Genomic DNA, 19,078 nt, shown 5'->3' with positions numbered 1-19,078 from the left:
TCAGAAATATCACAAGGTAAACGATGGATGTCGAGTGATGGTATTATGATTATGATTATTATTGTTGTTGTTTTGGAAATCTTCATAACATCATTGGTAACCTTGTGCAGCCAGTGTTTCGGCATCTACTATTGTCAGATTTTTCAAAACGTTATTGATCGGCGTAACGTTGACATTGATTTTCTGCTGTGGTTCGAGTGTCAACAATGCTCCACCGTTGCCGTTGAGGACACCGCCCAAAACATCCCCGACAAGGCCACCAACAAGAGGCAGCACTCGAACTGCTGCTGATATTTTCACCGCCTCTGCCGCAGCCGTCCAGTACGGCCAAGTATTGCCGTCATCGCTTATGCTGGTGGCCTGCGCAGTAGCAATCAACCACCCACGACCCAGTGCGGGAAGTTCTGTGCCGAGGATCTGTGTGATATTTCTTAATACACCCACTATGTTATCAAGATTCAACTTGGCTTTGGCCGTCACGAGGCCTTTTCCTTTCACGAGCTGGAAGCCATCGACGAACACAGATCCCAGGACCGTATCACCGATAAGAGCATTAGCGGAAGCTTTGGCCGTCTAGAAAACCGTCAGTAACTAGTTCGGCCTGATTACGTACTCTCTTACCGAATTGACTGTCAAAGGTGACGGATTGACGACCGGAATCGTAACCACGATGTTTGCACCATCTTGATCCGGTGGCTGGAGAATTAAGGAGTCGAGCTTTAGCACGGTCGCATTGAGCAAGCCTGGGAAAAGGTAAGCATGATTGAAACACAACGGTACTAGTTGAACAACCTTGGAAGTTTTTGACTATCGTGACGTCCACCGTCGTCTTGATCGGACCAACTTTGACTTTGAGCTTCCCTCTCGCTCCAATTCCCAGTTCCGGCAGGAAGACGAACCTGCGCCATAGCCGGCCCCATTCTGTCAAATTACCTATTGTTATATTCTGATTATAGGCGGTGAAGGTCTGTCCGCCATGAATCTTGATCGTGGACGTATGGACCTGCGCAATCGGCAGTGGATTCGGTAAAGTATCCGGGTTGAAGAGCATGACGTCTGCGGGATATAGCGTAGCAGAAATACCGGCAGGTGCTCTAATTGAGGAGTGAATGTCAAATGTAGCATAATCTTCTTTAAAACTAGTAATGGCTCCGTAGACATTGTCTGGAACCGCGATATTGTTCGCCACGTAAACTGCAAAAGCTGGCACTGCATATATGATGCTTGAATATGTTAGTCAAGTCACATGTGATGCTGTGACACAACGGCTTACAGAATCGGGATTATGATAGCAACAGTGATAATCCCGAGCAACCCGAGCGCAAGCCAGTGTTCGAGAATGAAGTCAGCAAAGAGACCTCTGTACAAAACCTCGTGGTCAGTAGCTTAGTCGTCGATAAAGGGGGCAAACTTACTTCACTTTCATGTACTCTGGTGGATCCGGCTCCCATTTTTCTTCTTCTGCTTCTTCAACATATGTAGTTGTGGCCGCGACCGCTGAAGCTCTTGCACTCTTTCCCCCATCAGGTGGCGCATAAGCTGTGGGAGATGGTCGTTTCTCATCTGCGTACGTACGTTTCTCAACACCGTATTGTCGATTTTCGTCTGAATATTGGGCTTTCTCATCTCGATAGGGACTGATTTCATCATCGACTGGGGCCTTTTTCTCATCAACATGGACGGGAGCAGGAGCATTAGTAGGAATGGGTGGGATTGCCATAGAGTCCGTTCGCTCCCCAGCCTCGGCCTTCTGTTCTCGGTAAATTGTTGGTTGAAGAAGATTGTGGTTACTTCGTATCCGTGCATTTTTGAAAATTGCGATGAGGAAGAGCAACAAGCCCTAAAGAAGGTCAGGAGCAATTTTGATTCGGACGATGCTTCGGCTTACCAGTCCAGCGCATCCAGCCCAAGCTCCAAACTCTAAAAAGCACATAGCAACCAAAGCCCTATACTTAGGGCATGAAACATAATTTTCACCCGGCGTAACGTTTGCGACACCATAGCAGGTGGATTTGAGAAACTACATCGTCAAATTAGTAGTGAAAAGCCGGAGTTTATGGTTCCTGTATGGATCGTACCATGATCACAAAGGAGAATATAGCGCATACAGCCCACGCGACGGCGAAGAACCCATCGTATAAGAAGTTGGGATAAGGAGGTACCAGCGAGGCAGGAATACTGACGACGCCCATGACCACAATGTAGATGGAAATGCCATCCATCCAATTGCGCTCTGCCAAAGTCAAAGAGATGAGTGCTAGGGATATGACGGCGAATGCGAAAGCCCCCATCCGCCCAAGGAAACAGGTGAGCTTGATTAAGGCTACCCACATCGTGCTGAAGAATGGAAGCTGGACCGGCCGAGCAGCAACAGTGTATAGGTGCCACGTGCTATGTCTTCAATGCCTCGCAGGCCGTCCAGCAAGGAGGAAAGAATCTTCGCAAAGCATCTACATTTCTAATGTGCGGTCGCTATATACATATTTCCGAATTAAAGTTCTACCGCTTCGGTCACGATGATGTAGGGATTACGGGTCAACCGCAAGGAAGATCTGATCTGTTCAATGTGACCTCCATGGTAGCTTCGGATAACCTCCCCGTTGCGCTGCTGTTTGCTCAAGTCTTTGATTCAGAGAGGGCTCAGGACGTGTTGTCGCTTGTTAAATTGTGAAGCCCTGTTGCCAAATCGGGATCGTCGCAGGGCTCGTCACTGGATCTCAAGGGCCAAGCACCGGAGTCTGCAACCCCGCAAAGAGCAACAACATGCATTTCTTCACAGATCTGACGCTACTTCCCAAGGACATGGTGGCAGTCTCTTGGCTTTTTTTCTGACATTTTTTCTTGATACATTTGGGAAGTTTGCCGTGGCACACTCCGAGGTATAGCCCGTTCCACGTGGACGCAGGGATGAATCCTGGGAGGGCGCTCCCAAAGACGGCAATTCAGGCTAAAGGAAGCAGGGCGATATTTACATTATTGGATTAGGTATTTCTCCGTAAGGAGTCATGCGCGCCTGCCGTGAAGACCAGGTTGGTTGTAGCAGCGATTGGTGGTTCGCCCACGGTTACCCGCCCTAACGCTCGAGTGGGCGTTGACAGCGCTATACGCAGATCGTGCCACCCAAAGTAGATCTGTTGGCGTAGGTACTGATACACACTGGATAAAGCTAGGGCTTAGAGACGAAGTTATAGTTGGACGGACTCAAGTCGGCCTTTCATATGCCGCGTTTGATTCCTGCCGTGCTGCTCAAATGGCCACAGGTAGGTACTGATATAAGTTAGAAAATTGGTACAAAGGGTGTTGAAAACGAATGGAGCAGCTCCGTATAGCGCGGTAAGTTGAGTTATCGACAACAGGGTCGGTTGTCTCCGGTGCATGCCGGAACTAGAGGAGTCCTAGTAGATGGATCGCGCGCCATGGTCGATCGTTGCCAATGGTCGTCAGCCCCAACTACCTTTACAGCCACAGAAAAAGATCAAATCCTGGCTCTTCAAGCAGTATAATCCCCCACAATCTGGATCCTATGATCGTGTATGCTGAGGCGAGACTGCAGATACATATATACGTGCGCACATGGTGTTCCAGACGAAGGCCTATTTCCCCGATTCATTTGGTATACCTTCCACATGTACTGAAACTGCCCCAGCTTGTCACCCCACAAGGTACTAATCAGGCAATCGCATACCATGTCAGTATAATGGTAACACCCGAGGGGCAGACGGGGCTTTATTTGACCGATCGCCTGAGATAGGTTGTGACCCTCCTGCGTTGCTTTAAAATTGGAGGGCTGCTTCTTTTTGTGCTGCTATTCACTTGTCACACTTTTCATTTCAGCAAGTGTCCGCAATAGAGATATATTTCCAACTCAAATATGGCAGCAGCTGTCGACTACGGCCATGCGGAGCGCTGGTCTCAATCCGAGAAGAGCGAAGATGTTATCGAGGCCGAGAAAACACGCCTTAAACATTCCGAGGACCCACAATATGAGCCAGTGGCAGAGATTCACGAGATCAAAAAGATTATCCGCGAAGGTATCACACTGACAAGTGGCCTCACCGCCGTGCTCCTCCAGGTTGCGCACCCAGTTGTTGGTCGTGGCGTTGGAATCCACAGCGAGTTCTCCAAGCCAGGCCGTGCAGTGGATCGTGCAGAGAAGACCGGCATCTTCATCTACGTCTTCGTCTTTGGTACTGAGGAGCAGAAGAAGGCGATGCAGCATTACATTAATATGATGCATAGCCGTGTCAAGGGTGGAGAAGGGAAGACAGCTTACTACGCCAAGGATCCTCACGCTCAACTCTGGGTCGCCGCTACGCTTTACGCTACCATGATCGGCATGTACGAGATGGCTTTCGGTCCTCTGCCTCATAACAGGGCAGAACGCGTGTACAAAGAGTTTTCCTACCTTGGGACTGCTCTGCAGATGCCGCCTGAGTTGTGGCCAGTGAACCGAGCTGCGTTCTGGAGATACTATGCCGATATGATCGAAAACCACCTGGAAGTCACTCCGGAGGCGGAAAAGGTGCTTTACGATCTCCTCCATCCGTTCAAACCGGCGCCCTGGTATGCTAAGCCTTTCGTTCCGTTCCTCATGCCAATCGTCAAAGCTATCACCATTGAGCAGCTACCTGTCAAGGTGCGACAGGACTACGGTCTGAGGTCCACCAAGTTCACTCGCTTCGTGAACAGCTTCACCGTTGCTACCGCCACTTCTGTGTACCCAGCTCTACCGCTGTTCATTAGACAAGCACCGAAGACATTTTTTATGTGGCGTATCAGAAAGATGATGAAGAAGCGCGGCGTTCGTGAATACAAGAAATGAAGGGAGAAAACTTGCGCTGATACCGCGATGATGCTGATACCACGATGATGCGGTCGCTGTGAGAGGGTGCCTTTAGATCGAGACTCGGAAGATGAATTGCTGAGGGAGATCGGACTATTGAAATTGCACTCGACTTGGATGATGTCTTCATTTTTGTATAGTCTAGTGTGAAATCTGATCGCTGGTGACAAATTCTTGAATACTCCCATGGTCATGAAGTATTGCTGCCGATATATCTCGTAATAGTGATTGGCATAGCCCTTCCTTCCAGGACTAAAGACAGGCCAGCTCAAACTGAGCTTACGCTAGCACTGTATCAGGGAAAGACTCTGATCCTTAAGTTTGCTAAACTTGATAGAACGACGTTAAGCCACATTGTTGAGCTAGCGCTGTCCGAAATACACCGTGAGCGTGTGCTAATGTTCCGGTTATTGCCTCTCGTTGCAATGGCAACCGCGGATATCTGGATAAAGGAGAAGTCAAAATGGGTAATTTGGCGAAGATGTATTGAGCAACGCATATGGTTTATCTTCTAGATGTAATATGGTCTGGTGCAAAATGCTCTCGAAATTAACCTTGTTGCGTAAGGCTAAGAGCGTTCTGCATTGTAATGACCGGATTTATGCGAGGAGCTGATATACTGATGATTTTGAAAGGCTTGAACAAAAAAATTCTGGTATCATACGTTTGAAGGCTGACTAAGAGCATTAATCCGTGGCAGTGGTGGATGAAAAAGGAATACAGCCTCGTAGACCGCTTATTATTAGATTTGAGGTTTTCGGATAGAGATGCCCTCATACCTGGAGTGTTTTCCTCATTTTGGAAAACAGGGCTCATTATACCAACTACAAAAGTCAATATTTCATATGCGTTCATTCCTGAAGTGCGTGCTACCTGCGCATTCATCCATACTAATGTTTTTATTTCTCAAGTAAGAAAGATGAACAAATAGCTGCGGCTGCATACAGAGCTCAATAGCCTCCTTCCGAATCTTCTGCAAAAGCTAGTTGTTTCTTCGAACTGTCTTAATACTATGTTGCCGATAAATAGAATATGTATTGCTTATGTTACCGTGCGATTGGTGCTGTTGCATTGCTTTCTAGAGACACATTTAGGTGAATACTAGTACCTTGTGTTGACTCTCAAACTTCAAAGAAGTAGTCCCAATTTGGGATTTAAGTAAAAAGTGAAACAATTTATGAGAGTCACGTGGCTGGCTTCAACTGATCGTAGAAATATCTAGGCTTCGATGTCATCCAAGAATCCAGCCCAGCTGTTCTCTCTTTTCGAGATAGCGGGCAATTCATTTCTTGTCGTGTCCGCTGAAAGCTTTCTGGTGCTTGATCGGACTAAGCTGGCTGTATTTGTCACGTCGTATTATGCAAAAAGCTTGGCGTGAATAGGTATTCTGTTCTATTATGCACTGTTCATAACCATTGCCTCAGAATTTAATAGTGGAGCTCAAGTCCATCTTTCAAGGTTGACTGGCGTACTCTTCCGGCCAATCCAGCCAGTGTCGATCCTCCTCTTTCAATGCATTTCTTATTTGTTCAAAGGCTGATTCCATCCAGCCTTCCAAAAACCACTTCGGCGCCAAGTGTTTCGTAAGCATGACCCAATGGGCGAGAACAACTAACGCACCCACATGCCTTTTCTTCATCAAATTTACAAACGTTGCGCTTACAGTTGTCTGCCATTTCATCAAAACACCGAGCTCAATGTCTTTGCGACGGCGAAAATCTGGATTGAAGACTCCAACCCCTGACGGTGGGAAGTGCGCTATGTCGCGAAGCACCTTTTCAAGCTCGAGGATGGCGAAATGACAAGCTTCTTTGCTTGCATCGTGGTAGCTACCATGTTTATCAAGAAGGTCTCTGCGGAGCACGTCCATCCTATTGGCGAGAATTGGTGGCAGCTCGTAATTCTCGTTTCCGTCTAACGTGTAATTGTCGAGAACTGGCTCAAGTATTGGTTTTATCTCTAGCTCACTGAGCCAATCGTACACGGGGTGCAGGACGTCGCGAACTCCACGGGTCATAAAAAATACCGCAACAACGTCGTCTAAGGTTGGTGGATGGTCCGGACTGTACTTCGCTAGCGACATGTTTGCAACGCAGGCGACGGTGAGCAGCGACGATGTTAGGAATATGGCAACAATATTATCTTTTGTTATTTCTCGTATTGTGGTCTGGAACTGTTGCGTAGTATGCTGTTGGTGTTTTATCGAGAGCTTGGAATAATGCTCTCGTTGACTAGGCCGTAAATAAGCCAAATGGGAAGCGGCGATTGCTAAGATGATATGTAGAAGTGGAGGAACCTTCACTCCGACCTCTGGAGCTATTTTCTGGAATAGAAGTTGGGCGGCGGGCCGGGTGGTGACCATTGTAAAGCACGTCTCGGCCGTCCAGTGTGCCATCAGATGCAAGTCCTCAGCCCAATCCGAATAAGGGGTGCTTGGAACGATTTTGGGGGTGTAGTTGGAGAAGAACGAGAAGATGTCCTGATGCTGTGGAGGAGTGGCGGGAGAATGGGAGCCATAAGGGCTTGCAGGCGCCGCTCCAGCGCTACTTGATGGTGCACTTGCTGAAGATTCTCCTTTGAAGCTAGCTATATAAATGGGGTCTGTAACAAGACTACAGAGTTCACCACGGCGATGACAATCGCGACACGGCTTTCCTTCATCGCACTACACAGTATTAGCTATCTAGCTCCGTTACCAATCACATGATCAATCCAAATCTCAACGATAAGTACCAGATCATCAAACGTATTCACGATTGCATTCAGCTTGACGACAGATTTGGGAGTATGCTCGCATTGCACTGAGAGGATAGGAAAAGGAATGCTCACTTTGACGCGCCGCTGCTTGCATCTCAAACATCCGCTTCGAGACTTTGTATGAGCAGCTCTAGACGGCATATCGAAGTATATGACGCCAACGGGGCGCCAAAGGTCACGTCTGTGTACGAAGCTACATACGAGAATCCTTGATAGGTTTTTGCCTTATGCATCAAGAAAACGGTGCGACTGCATACGCACGAAAAGGTAAGCGAGCAAATCATACGGGCGTTGGGGCATTTTTCTGCCTGAGGCGAAATAGCGTCTTGGGCAGCACACTCAGGCATCCAATTTCCGCCAAGAATTTCGCGATCACCCACCACGAATTTCAACAGGCCAACCTGCGACAACGAGCAATCAGTTTAGAACGACCCGCAGTCAGCACTCCCAACCAGTGAGTATTTTGAACTCAAGTGTCAGGTCTATTTGTTCCACGGTACTGATTTAGCATCCGTACAGCAGCAATCACTTGCTATTTCTCCATCCTAGCGACCGCAACTATGACCCACGAGTCTGTCTGGTACTCACGTCCTCGCGACTACGGCAAGGGTGCTCGCGAGTGGTACGTACAATGCCTCATCCTCGTAGTCTCGATCTTCGTTGATCAAAAGGCGGCTCTGCATTGGCTCGGGAATGTCCACATACTGATTTGCTATACAGCCGTGTCTGCGCGCATCGCGCCGGTCTCATCCGCAAGTATGGTCTCAACATCTGCCGTCAGTGCTTCAGGGAGAGAAGCCACGACATTGGTTTCGTCAAGGTACGGAAAGCAATACGATGCAGCATTTCATTGTGCTCAAGGCCGCCGCTGTCGCTTGACATGATCCTTGAGCCTCGAAAATTCTGCATTAGAACTACGAAATGGATCTTAGCTTATGGATGTGTACAGCACCGATAAATTCTCGCATCAAGCATTCCGATAATGACAATGAGCATGTACGCATGCATATATCGAGCGAAAGAGGGTTAACAGGATGTGGGGTCTTTGGTTTGAGGACAACCCTCCAATAACCTCCTTGGTGAAAAGATCAAGGGCTTGCAACTGGTATTTTATGCATAACGGCGAAATAGAGTCTGTAGGGCTATTGAATGCATGTCAAGATTTTGAGCATAATCTGAGTTCATCCTTCCTCAGAGAACTTTACAACTCGGCTGTTTGCGTGCTGCCTGCTGATTGTTATAAACGCCAAGAAATGCAAAAAGTCCAGAAACACAGCTATCCGCTTCTAGTTTCCATTGCGGTCAAATGGGTAATGTGAACTGACAGCATGTGTAGGCTGGATTAAGGACTGGGCAGAATTGATTCTGCCGTGTCTGATTTTGATGACGGACGTAATCGAGTTTTTTTATAGAATCAGAAGGCCAAGTCCGCGAGGAATTCGCATGAGATAAGCAGTGACAGGCTCTAAATTCGGCTTTGGGGTGACTTTAAAGCTACTCCGTGCCATGTCTCCGCGTGTCTGATGTGCATCACCCTATCTTAGTACCCCTTGAATCTTAGGTCAGACCAGCATTCTTATCAACCAATCACCCATGATCGATGGTAGAACAAACGACTCCTATACTCATCTAACATAAAGAGCGCAAGTGCATCGGAACCTTTTCTTTTTCTTTTTTTATCTTTCCTTCTTTGAGAGACTGTATCTCAAAATGTCTGTCCCCAAGCCCGGCCAGAAGAAGGCTGTACTATTCTCGTGCATGCCATCTCACGACATCATCAACGAGCTTATCAAAACAGTACGTAGGCACAATTATCATGTCTCGCTGCTGGTTATGTCTCCTCTCGCTTTCAACTTCGCTATGACTGGCGACGGAATTCGAGATATGAGCAAGACAATTGCGGATGTCATCGATAAGACCTGGGACCCGCCAGCCATTCTATCTGTTACTAGTACGCGTCAGGTCGAGGACATCTACTGTAGCATCGATCCGGACATCGCGCTATGCTATTACTTCGCGTATCCAATCAGCAAAAAGATGCTGGACATGAGAGCCAAAATTATTAATATGCATCCGGGGAAAATGCCTGTGGAGCGAGGTCCATTTCCGGCGTTGTGGCCGACAATGTATCCCGACAAGTACTCAATGGACGACTTGTGCGCAACGTTCCACTATATGAACGAGAACGTGGATTGCGGGCCTATCATCAAGCAGATCCCTCTGAGAGATCGTTATCCGGAGGGAACGACATTGCGAAATCGTCCTATTGGGCTCATCGAGATAGCTACTCCTGTGTTTCTAGAGCACTTGGATGAAGTCATCACGCTCACGGAGCAAGGATATGAAGGTACAGCACAAGAGCAGCCTGATTTTGCACCACAGAGGAACGAGGGCAGCGGCTATGGGGCAAGACGCCCAACAGAGGAAGAGAAGGTTATCCAACCCACGTGGAGTAAAGAGAGAGTGCTTACTTTGGGGCGGGCTCTAGGTGAGGCGGATGGGCTGGAGGAACCGTATTTTTGGTGGAATAGGCGCCGCTATTTGGTAAAAAGGATGGAAGAGTGGGAGTGGCCAGGCAAGCATCCTGGCAAGCCGGGTGATGTGATCAGAGTTGGGTTTGATCTTGTGGTCATGTTTGAAGGGGGTCCAATAAGAATGGCGACGAGGATTAAGTAGCGTTATTTCTTCCATACCAATTCGATTTGTCCAGGACTGACTGCTCGCAAATTCTTTGCGCTTCGTATGTCCTCATGGGGAATGCTGAAGAAAAAGCTATTTCGCAGCCGAGATGTTAAGCAGACAAAGTGTTTATTCTTTCATAAGATGACTGATATTACTCTGCTCATGAAATCAATAATGCGAAACAAACAATAGCTCTCCCAGTTCTCAAATGAAAGTGGGATGCATATCGCATCTTCCAGACTTATATCTACCAAGGGGTACTTTGCATTTTTGGCTCAGCCACAGCGAGAAAACTTACCGTGTCGCCGAAACTCCCGTAGCATTCAAGCAAAATTTATGCAAAGAGCAAGTCATATCTTGCAAATTGTGGTACGAGCAATGACTTCATGTACGCAAAGTTGACCAATCGGGAAATGAAGATCTTCCGGCGAACCGGATTTGTCAGATCAACCTACGGAGCTGCTCCCTCCTTCATCATGACCAGGTCTACGATAAGTCTTTGAACATCGTTATGTTTGTTACTTCGCTAACTCATAGGCCCACGGTGTCTCCTAAGTGACCCGCGATGTTCTGTATAAGGAAACGTAAACAGTGCTGATACGACGTACCGAGATGAGCAATCATTCTGAATCTGGGTGGAATCACGATCAAGCTTCAACGGCTCGATTGATCACAAAGGCGATCGTCGAAAGCTTAGAAGCTCACCTGGAGAGTATCATCAAGCGACAAATATACGCTGGCACACTAGAGTTGCACATTGATAATCCTGAGATCTACGTTGATGCTAGTCTCGTTGGCAGACGTTATGGAAAGCCTTTTGCTGAAAAAATCCACGTCGCACCGTTGAAACTGCCGGCTTTGAGTGCTTCATCTACGCCTAGTTTGGTGCGTTCTGACACCGAGTCGTATTTGTCTCAAAACTTTACAATACACCATGATGTGACGCCAGGTAGTCATATTGCATGTCCTACCCTACCTCTGCCGACAGGAAACCCAGAAAATGAGCTTGGAAGACCTTTTGGTGGGTTACGGTCTCGTGGTGGGACAGCTGAGTCACCCGAGGATAATCAAAGTCGCCAATTGCAACGCGATGTTCGCAATACCCCGAAAAGACATAAGATCAACGAGGACAGAAGTGTGATGAAACCTTCTACACTAGACAAGCTGGTCGCAAGCATATGGGAGCAAATACACAGTAGTTTGCAGCTTGACCCTCAGGCCGTCTCAGAACAATGGACTGAGCCACGATTAATTACTGCCGACTCATCTACGGTTCTCGACCCTGGTAGTTCTAAATTCAGCAAAGCGAACACGCTTTGCAGAAAAGTAACTCAAGCATCTCGATGCTGTAGGAGTCTAGAGGTGATTGTACAAGCCCACTGGATTTCTTGCTACGATGAACGAGTTCGATCATTGGCAGAAAAAGAACCGCATATAAGTTTGACAAAGCACAAGGTGGCTGTTTTGAAAGAAGCTTGCGAAGATTTTGGGTGGACAGAGAAAGACCTACGGAACAAGATGGCCGTGTGGCGAGGCTATCATGAAATCGAGCAAGCTGGAGGCTGGGTTCCACTTGTCTTCGCTGGGATGGGCCTATACCGATATTGCAAATATCGTGTGGACTTTAGTCCGGAAGCATTATTCAAGCTGGCTATGCTGAGGCCGGCCTTTGAAGTCGCAGCTGATACTCTTCATCCTCAATGGCGTGAGCTTCTCTCAATTGTGGGACAGCCAACGGTGAGACGATACACAGGCCATCCTCACGACTGGGTCATTCAAGAAGGTGGAGCTGTACCTCTTAAAGAAACATACCTGCAGTGGGACCCCCATTTTTCGTTTGAGCACCTTTCCGAGTCTGCGTTGGACAAAGATAAATGGGGAGAGTATGATCCAAGGTCGTTTCCCCATCGTACAGATGACCTCGTAAAGCGGCAACACATATGCGACAATTGCGGGTCACTTCAATCAGAAATTCCTCAAGAGAATTCTTGTGTATGCTTCCCTAATTTGTACGGAGCGAGGAGAGGTCCAGTGCCCGTACAGGTCTTTAGAACTTCAGACGGCAAAAACAATGGCCTGATGGCACTTTGCGGTTTTCCTCGAGGCACAGCCATCGGCGAGTTCGTTGGCGTTGTTACTTCAGCGATCAAAAATCTCGATTGCATGCAGTCCTCCGTTGATGACGGTCCAACTTACCAGATATACCAAGGTCGCAAGGGCAATTTCACCCGCTTCATCAACCATTCCTGCTTGCCCAATGCACAATACGAACGGTTCACTTGGTTAGGTTTGCAACGAATTGTGCTAGTCTCCAAAGGCATTGACGCCGGACAGGAGATCACCGTTGACTATGGTGACGGATACTGGCAAAATCTTGACAAGATTTGCCAGTGCGGCGAAAGCTGTTGTCGGTACAGGAATCGTAGGGTGTCGACTGTGGACGAGTGAATTTATGAACGCATGGAAAAATCAATTTCCAACCACACGTCGAATTTTATTATAGAACGAAAGAATCCCTTCAAAAGCCAATAAGATTTACAATGCTTCAACTCTACACCGCTTACGTTTTGCGATAGCTCTACTGGAGCAAGGTAGAGGCAATGGCACATCGACAATTGAGGTCAAATCTGTTGGAATTGCGTTCACAACTTTACTTTGGCCTAACTATCTCATGAAACGTATCCACAAATCTTTGTATCTCGTCCTCAGTGTTGTAATGTACCTGCCACGCATTAGCGGTTGCTGAACATGTGACGAAAACACGGCGAACTCACCATGCTCACTCTTACGACCCCCTCTTCCCCAGACTGCAGTATCTCATCGCATAGCCGCTTGCTGTAGAAATGACCCCATCGAAATCCGAAATCGGACTGCTTCTCCATGGTTTCGACCACTTCCCTCGAACGCCAGCCCATGACATTGAAACTAATCGTTGGCACTCTCAGATCCGGATCCGAGCTGGTTTCTCCGTATACAGTGACATCCTCCCGTCCCCTTAGGTAGCTCAGCAAGACCTCTGCCAATCGTGCCTCGTGCGTGGCTGTTTCCGCTTGGTCGTGCGACGCAAGATACTCCACGACCTTTGGAAGCGCCTGGGTGAGCTCGTAGTTCGCAGCGGCGAGCCCCAGCTTGTTCTCCAGCGTCGTCGTCGGGTTGAACCAGTGTCCCAGGCTAGCGAGCTGCTCCTGCGCCTTTTCGCTTCCGTACAGTACGGCAATGTGTGGTCCGTACACCTTGTACCAGCTGAAGCTGTAGAAATCCACGCCGAGCGCCTTCACGTCGATGCGCCGGTGCGGAGCGTACGCCACCCCGTCGACACAGAGCATCGCGGCTGGAATCCGATGCACGGCGTCGGCGATGGCTCTGATGTCGACAATGGTGCCTAGGATGTTGGACGTGTGCGTGCAAGTCACGAGCCGCGTCTTCGGGGTGAGGAGCTTTTCCAGGTCGCGCGGATCCAGCTTTGGATTTGTGCTTGGTTCTGGACTCCACCATTTCACGGTCAGGTTGAGCCGGGAGGCGATGTCCACCCACGATGCTATGTTGGCTTCGTGGTCGACTTTGGAAAGAACGAGCTCGTCACCTGGACGCCATTTGATCGCCATTGACAAGTTGCGGAACAATTGAGTCGTGGACGGCCCGATGACTGATGGACGACAAAACCACGAAGTTAGGAAGCATTCAATGCATAGCAGCAGGCGCACAGTGCCGTACCAATCTCTTCTGGAGCAGCATTCATGTAATCCGCTGCTGCTTTGCATCCATCGGTGTATGCCTTTGTGGATTGGCGACCTACAGGGTATGTCGCTCCGAGTTGAACGTTTGTGTTTGATAGATAATCTGCGATTCTGAATGACGCACGCGTTATCACGGGACCTTCAAATCGTGTCTGGCTTGACATACGACGTTATCACCGTCCCTAGAGTCTGCGATCCTCCGGCGTTGTCGAAAAAGACCTGTTTTTGCCGCAGCGCGGGGAACTGCTTGCGTGCCTGCTCGACGTCAAATGTTGATGGCATCCTGGGCTACGCGATATTCGATCAAAGCCTACAACTAACAAAGATGATCTTAAAAGCATGTAGAAGCTTGACAAATGAAAGGCACAACTGCATGTATCCTTTGGTTTCGCAAGAGGCCAACATCCGAACAACACAATCCCCGCTAGAAAGTACCAAAGTAACTAGCTCAATGGGGTAAATGGGCTGTAGGGTAACCAGTCCAGATTTACACTTGACGACCTGATGGTAAACTCCACAGAAATCCACAGAAGGGCTGGGACCAAAAACTTTCCTTTTTTCGCGCTCTTCCCAAAGGCTTCCTATAGCATCTAGGCGTTTGCGATCTCCGAAGCACGTTTTTTTGGCCCAGATTTTCTGAGAAGTGGTTTGGCCCGTCTAGGAACAAAAGCTTGCAAAGTCTCAGAAGAATTTGACCCAAACCCATATTTTTTTCTACATGCGTATGATACATACAAAGCCTCTAGCTGGCCTCGGAGATCGAATCAATCAACGCCAGTAAAAAATGCTGTCCGCCAACTTCCTTTCATTCCACCCGAGAGCCAATGCGCCTCGCTTTGGTTATACAGCAACACGCTAGACCCGTCAAGACAATCCTATCACCAGTTTTTGTGTGGAGTGGAGACCAAATTACAAGCATATGTTGGCAGAATACATACATGTAGAAAATTGGATCCCTAGGTCATTGTACAGCTCAAGGGAGTCGACTGATTAAAATTTTTTATTTCTTGCCGCTGGCCCCGGGTCCGTCCAGTATCCGAGTGATCAGACCTGTAGCTACGGTTCGACCACCCTCTCGCACGTTGAAACGTTGGCCGGCCTCGATGGCCAGAGGATGGTGCAGTTCGCACACCATCTCGACATTGTCACCTGGCATAACCATTTTGTTCTCCGCGGCCTCGGGGCTGCCCTCCGGCCACGTGAAGGTAGAGGATTCGTCTAAATTCTGCTGTTAGTGCCATGGAACACCCAATCAAGAAGTTCAAATAAAAAGGTTGCAGAGGGAGACTTACCAGCTGTACGGATGTAAAGCTGAGGCTTATAGTTACTGTGGAAGCCCGTGTGACGACCACCTTCCTCCTTGGTGAGCACGTACAGCGACGCAAGGAACTTCTTGGCCTGCTTGATCGCTCCTGGTATAGAGACGACCATACCACGCTTCACATCCTCGCGCTTGACACCACGCAGAAGCAAGCCGGAATTGTCACCAGCACGAGACTCCTCGCAGGACTTCTTGAAGGTTTCAATATCCGTAACCTTAGTCTTGATGGGCACCTCGTTCTTGCCAATCAACTCAACATCCTGGTCACGTCTCAGGACGCCACGCTCGACACGGCCGGAAGCGACGGTGCCACGGCCAGGAATGGAGAACACGTCTTCGACAGACATCAGGAATGGCTTGTCGGTGTCACGCTCAGGTGTTGGGATCCACTCGTCCACCTTTTGAAGCAGCTCATCAATTTTGCTTTCGCCAATTTCCGGCTGCCGACCCTCGAGCGCGCACAGAGCAGAACCCATGACGATGGGAGTATCGTCGCCCTCGAAGCCGTATGAGGACAGAAGCTCGCGCATCTCCATCTCAACTAGCTCCAACATCTCTTTATCCTCAATGGTATCGACCTTGTTGACGAACACGACGATCTTCTGGACACCGACCTGGCGAGCCAGCAGCAGATGTTCACGAGTCTGAGGCATCTGGCCGTCTGAGGCGGCGACGACGATGATGGCACCATCCATGTTGGCCGCACCAGTAATCATGTTCTTGATGTAGTCGGCATGACCGGGACAGTCGACGTGCGAGTAGTGGCGTGCTTCGGTCTGGTACTCGATATGGGCGGTAGATATGGTGATACCACGCTTGCGCTCTTCGGGAGCCTTGTCGATGGAGGCGTAGTCCAGAAAGTTGGCGAAGCCCTTCTCAGATTGGCGTTTCGTGATGGCGGCGGTCAATGTGGTCTGTTTGCAGCATTATTAGCGATACAAAGACTCCAGAGTGTTGGAGGTGTGGAAGCTATGCACGTACTTTGCCATGGTCGACGTGACCGATTGTGCCTGAATTGCCATGTCAACCAGAATCCCATTGGCATCTAATGGCTAGCAATTAGAAGAAAGAAACACACCAATATTCACGTGCGGCTTAGTTCTCTCAAAAACAGTAGCATAATTTCTGCATGCCTGGGCATATCTGGCAGCGCCCTTCACGCCCAGAGCTTGCTGCACGGGGTTGACGGAGCTGCGGGCAAAGGCGACTCTGCCCGCCGTCCTTAGGAAAGCTTGCGCAAAAATGGCCATTGCGAGGACAGGAACGAGATGGCACAGATGACGAAACGAAAAGAATTGACAGAAAGAAGATAGCGATCGCGACGGCGAGAAGATGGGAATTAATCAAGAGCCACTTGGTTGGTCGGCCGATATTTTTCTGGACAGACTCCTCGAAAGGGGCTAGCGCAGGCCCCAGTCACGTGATATGGACCGTCTCCTCCGAAACGAGCTCCGCAGCTGTTGACGGCGTCGGCGTCGGTCGTGGAGGAAAATCAAATCCGTCGCCAACCGCTGCACATTATTATCGCCTCAGCCGTCATCTGTCTGACCGTCTGGTCTCCTTTTCTTCGCGACGCTTCCGCAAGCAATTGGCATTTGGTTCCATGTTCTTTTGTCGTCCAGACGATCGTCGGTTCTAGCTTGTCCTCCCGTCTTCCCGAGGTCCTTGCAACGCCGTTGCTCCTCGAGCTTCCCTGCCCGACATCACACTGTCCATAATCACCGCCATTGATGTCGCTGCTCCGCCCAGTAGTCAGCACAGCGAGGCCTCTGGGCTCTTGCGCACAACACCGCTTATCGAGGATGCCACTCAAGGCGAGAATACAGAATGCCGCCGTCGCAGGCACGAGACATGTAATATTCCCTTCCGCCCGCTACAATCCTAGCTCCAATGGCCTTGTTTTTGCTCAAGAAGGGAGATGAGGCGAACTTGGCTGACAGCTGTATCAGTACATACAAACCACCAAGATTGAAGAGTTGGTAAAAGAACAGCCGGGTGACGAGCCTGACGACGTAGTCTTCAACTCGCTGTACGGGCTGCGTACCATCGAGCTCAACCGGCCTAAGAAGCTCAACTCGCTAAACGGATCCATGGCGAGAAAGATCATTGGGCGTCTAAAGGAGTGGGAATCGTCCGACCTTGCGAACACAATCGTCATCCAGGGCCGGGGACGTGCTTTCTGTGCTGGTGGTGATGTTGCGGCATTGGCCAACTGGAACAAGGAAGGCAAAGACGGCCAGAAAAAGAGCAACGAGTACTTTGCTCTCGAGTATAAGCTCGATCACATGATCGCTCGCTATAAAAAGCCTTACATTGCGTACATGGATGGCATAACCATGGGCGGCGGAGTAGGCCTGTCGCTGCATGCACCCTTCAGGATCGCTACCGAAAACACAGTGTTTGCCATGCCAGAGACGACGATTGGTTTCTTCCCCGACGTGGGAGGATCATTCTTCCTTCCAAGGATGGACGGTGAGATGGGCACGTACTTGGCGTTGACAAGTGAGCAACTCAAGGGTGTTGACGTCTTGTAGGTTTCTCTTTCACACCCCTCAAACAACCAGAATTCGATGAATGAGGCTTGCGTGCGTACTAACGTGTTGATTTATGTGCATACAGCTACCATGGTATTGCGACCCACTACCTCCACTCCAGTTCACTCCCCGAACTTTCCGAACGCCTCGCACAGCTCCAATTCAAGGACTACGCCCCCATGGCCGAGCGCCTCGAGCTGATCGATTCTACAATTTCCGAGTTTACTACGGCCTTGCCTGCCCCACGGCCTAGCATCACGGGCGCACAACGCAAAGCTATCGACGAAGCTTTCCGGGTTCCGCCCACGGGCACAGTCAGCATCGCCGAAGCGCCGCTCCAGATCCTCAAGGCGCTCCAGGATGTAGCCGGCGGCCACGCGGACGAGAGTGTTCGCAGCTGGGCGGAAAAGACGATCAAGACAATCCGGGAGCGGAGCCCCATTGCAGTCGCCGTGACGTTGCAGCAAATGCGCCTGGGCTCTGGGTGGAGCATCATCCAGACATTCCAGGCGGAGCACGACATCGCTGCCGCGTTCATGGCGCATCCCGATTTCGTCGAGGGCGTCACAGCGAGGCTGATAGAGCGTAAGAAGGAGCGACCAAACTGGCAACCCAACCAGCTCGAGGATGTGACGGAAGATATGGTACGTGGATTCTTCCGAAAGGGCCTCGGCGGCGGCCTGAAGCTGTTGGACAACCTACCCGGGGCGGACTACAAGGAGTACCCGTGGAAGAAGCTGGCACTGCCAACCGAGGACGAGATTCTCGAGGTCGCAGGCCGGGGCAAGCAGACGATGATGACGGAGGAGGTCGTGCAGCATTTCTTGAAGGAGAGGAAAGGCAAGGTCGGCGTGAGGGAGAAGGTTGAGGAGGTTCTGGAGAGGCACTCATAGGAAGACGTGGCCAGCGGAGGATCAGACAAGAAAATCCGCCTTGGCGTACTGTATCATAACGAGAAGAAGGGAAGAAAAAAAACTTAGAAAATAAAAACCACCCCCGGAGAGGCTGATTGGTGATTTGTCAAATCGCGATGCGCTTTCGAGACCGCAGTCCTCCGTGAACGGTTTGGAGACAAATGTAGATTCCGTGTTGACGTTCGAGAGCATGAGAAAGTAACAAGGCGGGTACAGTATAGAGAGCATCATGCGGTAAGAACACTTTGCTAAGACGCTGACTTTGTCCCTGAAAACATACCAAAAGAAGA

The 19,078-nt window shown here is 49.5% G+C and overlaps 8 protein-coding genes across 12 annotated transcripts; 4 read left to right on the top strand and 4 right to left on the bottom strand.

The window, feature by feature from the left end:
• Window positions 1-83: 83 nt before the first annotated feature.
• Window positions 84-2,333, bottom strand: PV09_08891 (uncharacterized protein; the record flags this gene model as incomplete). The annotated part of the gene is made up of 7 exons (XM_016362865.1): window positions 84-573; window positions 622-743; window positions 793-1,223; window positions 1,274-1,360; window positions 1,416-1,840; window positions 1,889-2,020; window positions 2,079-2,333. 7 exons carry the CDS (start codon window positions 2,331-2,333, stop codon window positions 91-93), a joined length of 1,935 nt encoding a protein of 644 aa, XP_016209340.1. The 3' UTR covers window positions 84-90.
• Window positions 2,334-3,078: 745 nt separating this feature from the next.
• On the top strand, window positions 3,079-4,990 carry PV09_08890 (uncharacterized protein). Its single transcript, XM_016362864.1, has 2 exons — window positions 3,079-3,497; window positions 3,554-4,990. Exon 2 carries the CDS (start codon window positions 3,872-3,874, stop codon window positions 4,820-4,822), a length of 951 nt encoding a protein of 316 aa, XP_016209339.1. The 5' UTR covers window positions 3,079-3,497; window positions 3,554-3,871; the 3' UTR covers window positions 4,823-4,990.
• Window positions 4,991-6,188: 1,198 nt separating this feature from the next.
• PV09_08889 (uncharacterized protein) lies at window positions 6,189-7,823 on the bottom strand. Its single transcript, XM_016362863.1, has 2 exons — window positions 7,673-7,823; window positions 6,189-7,508 (listed from the first exon to the last, which is right to left on the bottom strand). The coding sequence occupies exons 1-2, from the start codon at window positions 7,739-7,741 to the stop codon at window positions 6,297-6,299; spliced, it is 1,281 nt and encodes a 426-aa protein (XP_016209338.1). The 5' UTR covers window positions 7,742-7,823; the 3' UTR covers window positions 6,189-6,296.
• A 159-nt stretch (window positions 7,824-7,982) lies between these two features.
• On the top strand, window positions 7,983-10,432 carry PV09_08888 (uncharacterized protein). Its single transcript, XM_016362862.1, has 4 exons — window positions 7,983-8,054; window positions 8,120-8,222; window positions 8,321-8,420; window positions 8,550-10,432. The coding sequence occupies exon 4, from the start codon at window positions 9,311-9,313 to the stop codon at window positions 10,274-10,276; it is 966 nt and encodes a 321-aa protein (XP_016209337.1). The 5' UTR covers window positions 7,983-8,054; window positions 8,120-8,222; window positions 8,321-8,420; window positions 8,550-9,310; the 3' UTR covers window positions 10,277-10,432.
• A 208-nt stretch (window positions 10,433-10,640) lies between these two features.
• Window positions 10,641-12,934, top strand: PV09_08887 (uncharacterized protein). Its single transcript, XM_016362861.1, has one exon. The coding sequence runs from the start codon at window positions 10,895-10,897 to the stop codon at window positions 12,728-12,730; it is 1,836 nt and encodes a 611-aa protein (XP_016209336.1). The 5' UTR covers window positions 10,641-10,894; the 3' UTR covers window positions 12,731-12,934.
• On the bottom strand, window positions 12,757-14,402 carry PV09_08886 (cysteine desulfurase). 5 transcript variants are annotated; one of them, XM_016362856.1, is made up of 4 exons: window positions 14,186-14,402; window positions 13,997-14,130; window positions 13,057-13,928; window positions 12,757-13,004 (listed from the first exon to the last, which is right to left on the bottom strand). In XM_016362856.1, the coding sequence occupies exons 1-4, from the start codon at window positions 14,299-14,301 to the stop codon at window positions 12,933-12,935; spliced, it is 1,194 nt and encodes a 397-aa protein (XP_016209331.1). In that variant the 5' UTR covers window positions 14,302-14,402; the 3' UTR covers window positions 12,757-12,932. The 5 variants fall into 5 exon arrangements, with proteins under 5 accessions (XP_016209331.1, XP_016209333.1, XP_016209332.1 ...); XM_016362858.1 differs by having other exon boundaries at window positions 13,997-14,274; window positions 14,334-14,402; XM_016362857.1 differs by having other exon boundaries at window positions 13,997-14,402.
• A 167-nt stretch (window positions 14,403-14,569) lies between these two features.
• On the bottom strand, window positions 14,570-16,685 carry PV09_08885 (elongation factor Tu, mitochondrial). Its single transcript, XM_016362855.1, has 4 exons — window positions 16,419-16,685; window positions 16,322-16,350; window positions 15,312-16,254; window positions 14,570-15,237 (listed from the first exon to the last, which is right to left on the bottom strand). Exons 1-4 carry the CDS (start codon window positions 16,588-16,590, stop codon window positions 15,020-15,022), a joined length of 1,362 nt encoding a protein of 453 aa, XP_016209330.1. The 5' UTR covers window positions 16,591-16,685; the 3' UTR covers window positions 14,570-15,019.
• Window positions 16,686-16,826: 141 nt separating this feature from the next.
• On the top strand, window positions 16,827-19,074 carry PV09_08884 (uncharacterized protein). Its single transcript, XM_016362854.1, has 3 exons — window positions 16,827-17,193; window positions 17,290-17,870; window positions 17,960-19,074. The coding sequence occupies exons 1-3, from the start codon at window positions 17,071-17,073 to the stop codon at window positions 18,765-18,767; spliced, it is 1,512 nt and encodes a 503-aa protein (XP_016209329.1). The 5' UTR covers window positions 16,827-17,070; the 3' UTR covers window positions 18,768-19,074.
• Window positions 19,075-19,078: the final 4 nt, after the last annotated feature.

Source organism: Verruconis gallopava (genome assembly GCF_000836295.1).
Source record: "Verruconis gallopava strain CBS 43764 unplaced genomic scaffold supercont1.49, whole genome shotgun sequence".
NCBI classification, from domain to species: Eukaryota; Fungi; Ascomycota; class Dothideomycetes; order Venturiales; family Sympoventuriaceae; genus Verruconis; species Verruconis gallopava.
Note: the sequence above shows the minus strand (reverse complement) of the source record. Positions and strands in the feature narration are given on the sequence as shown.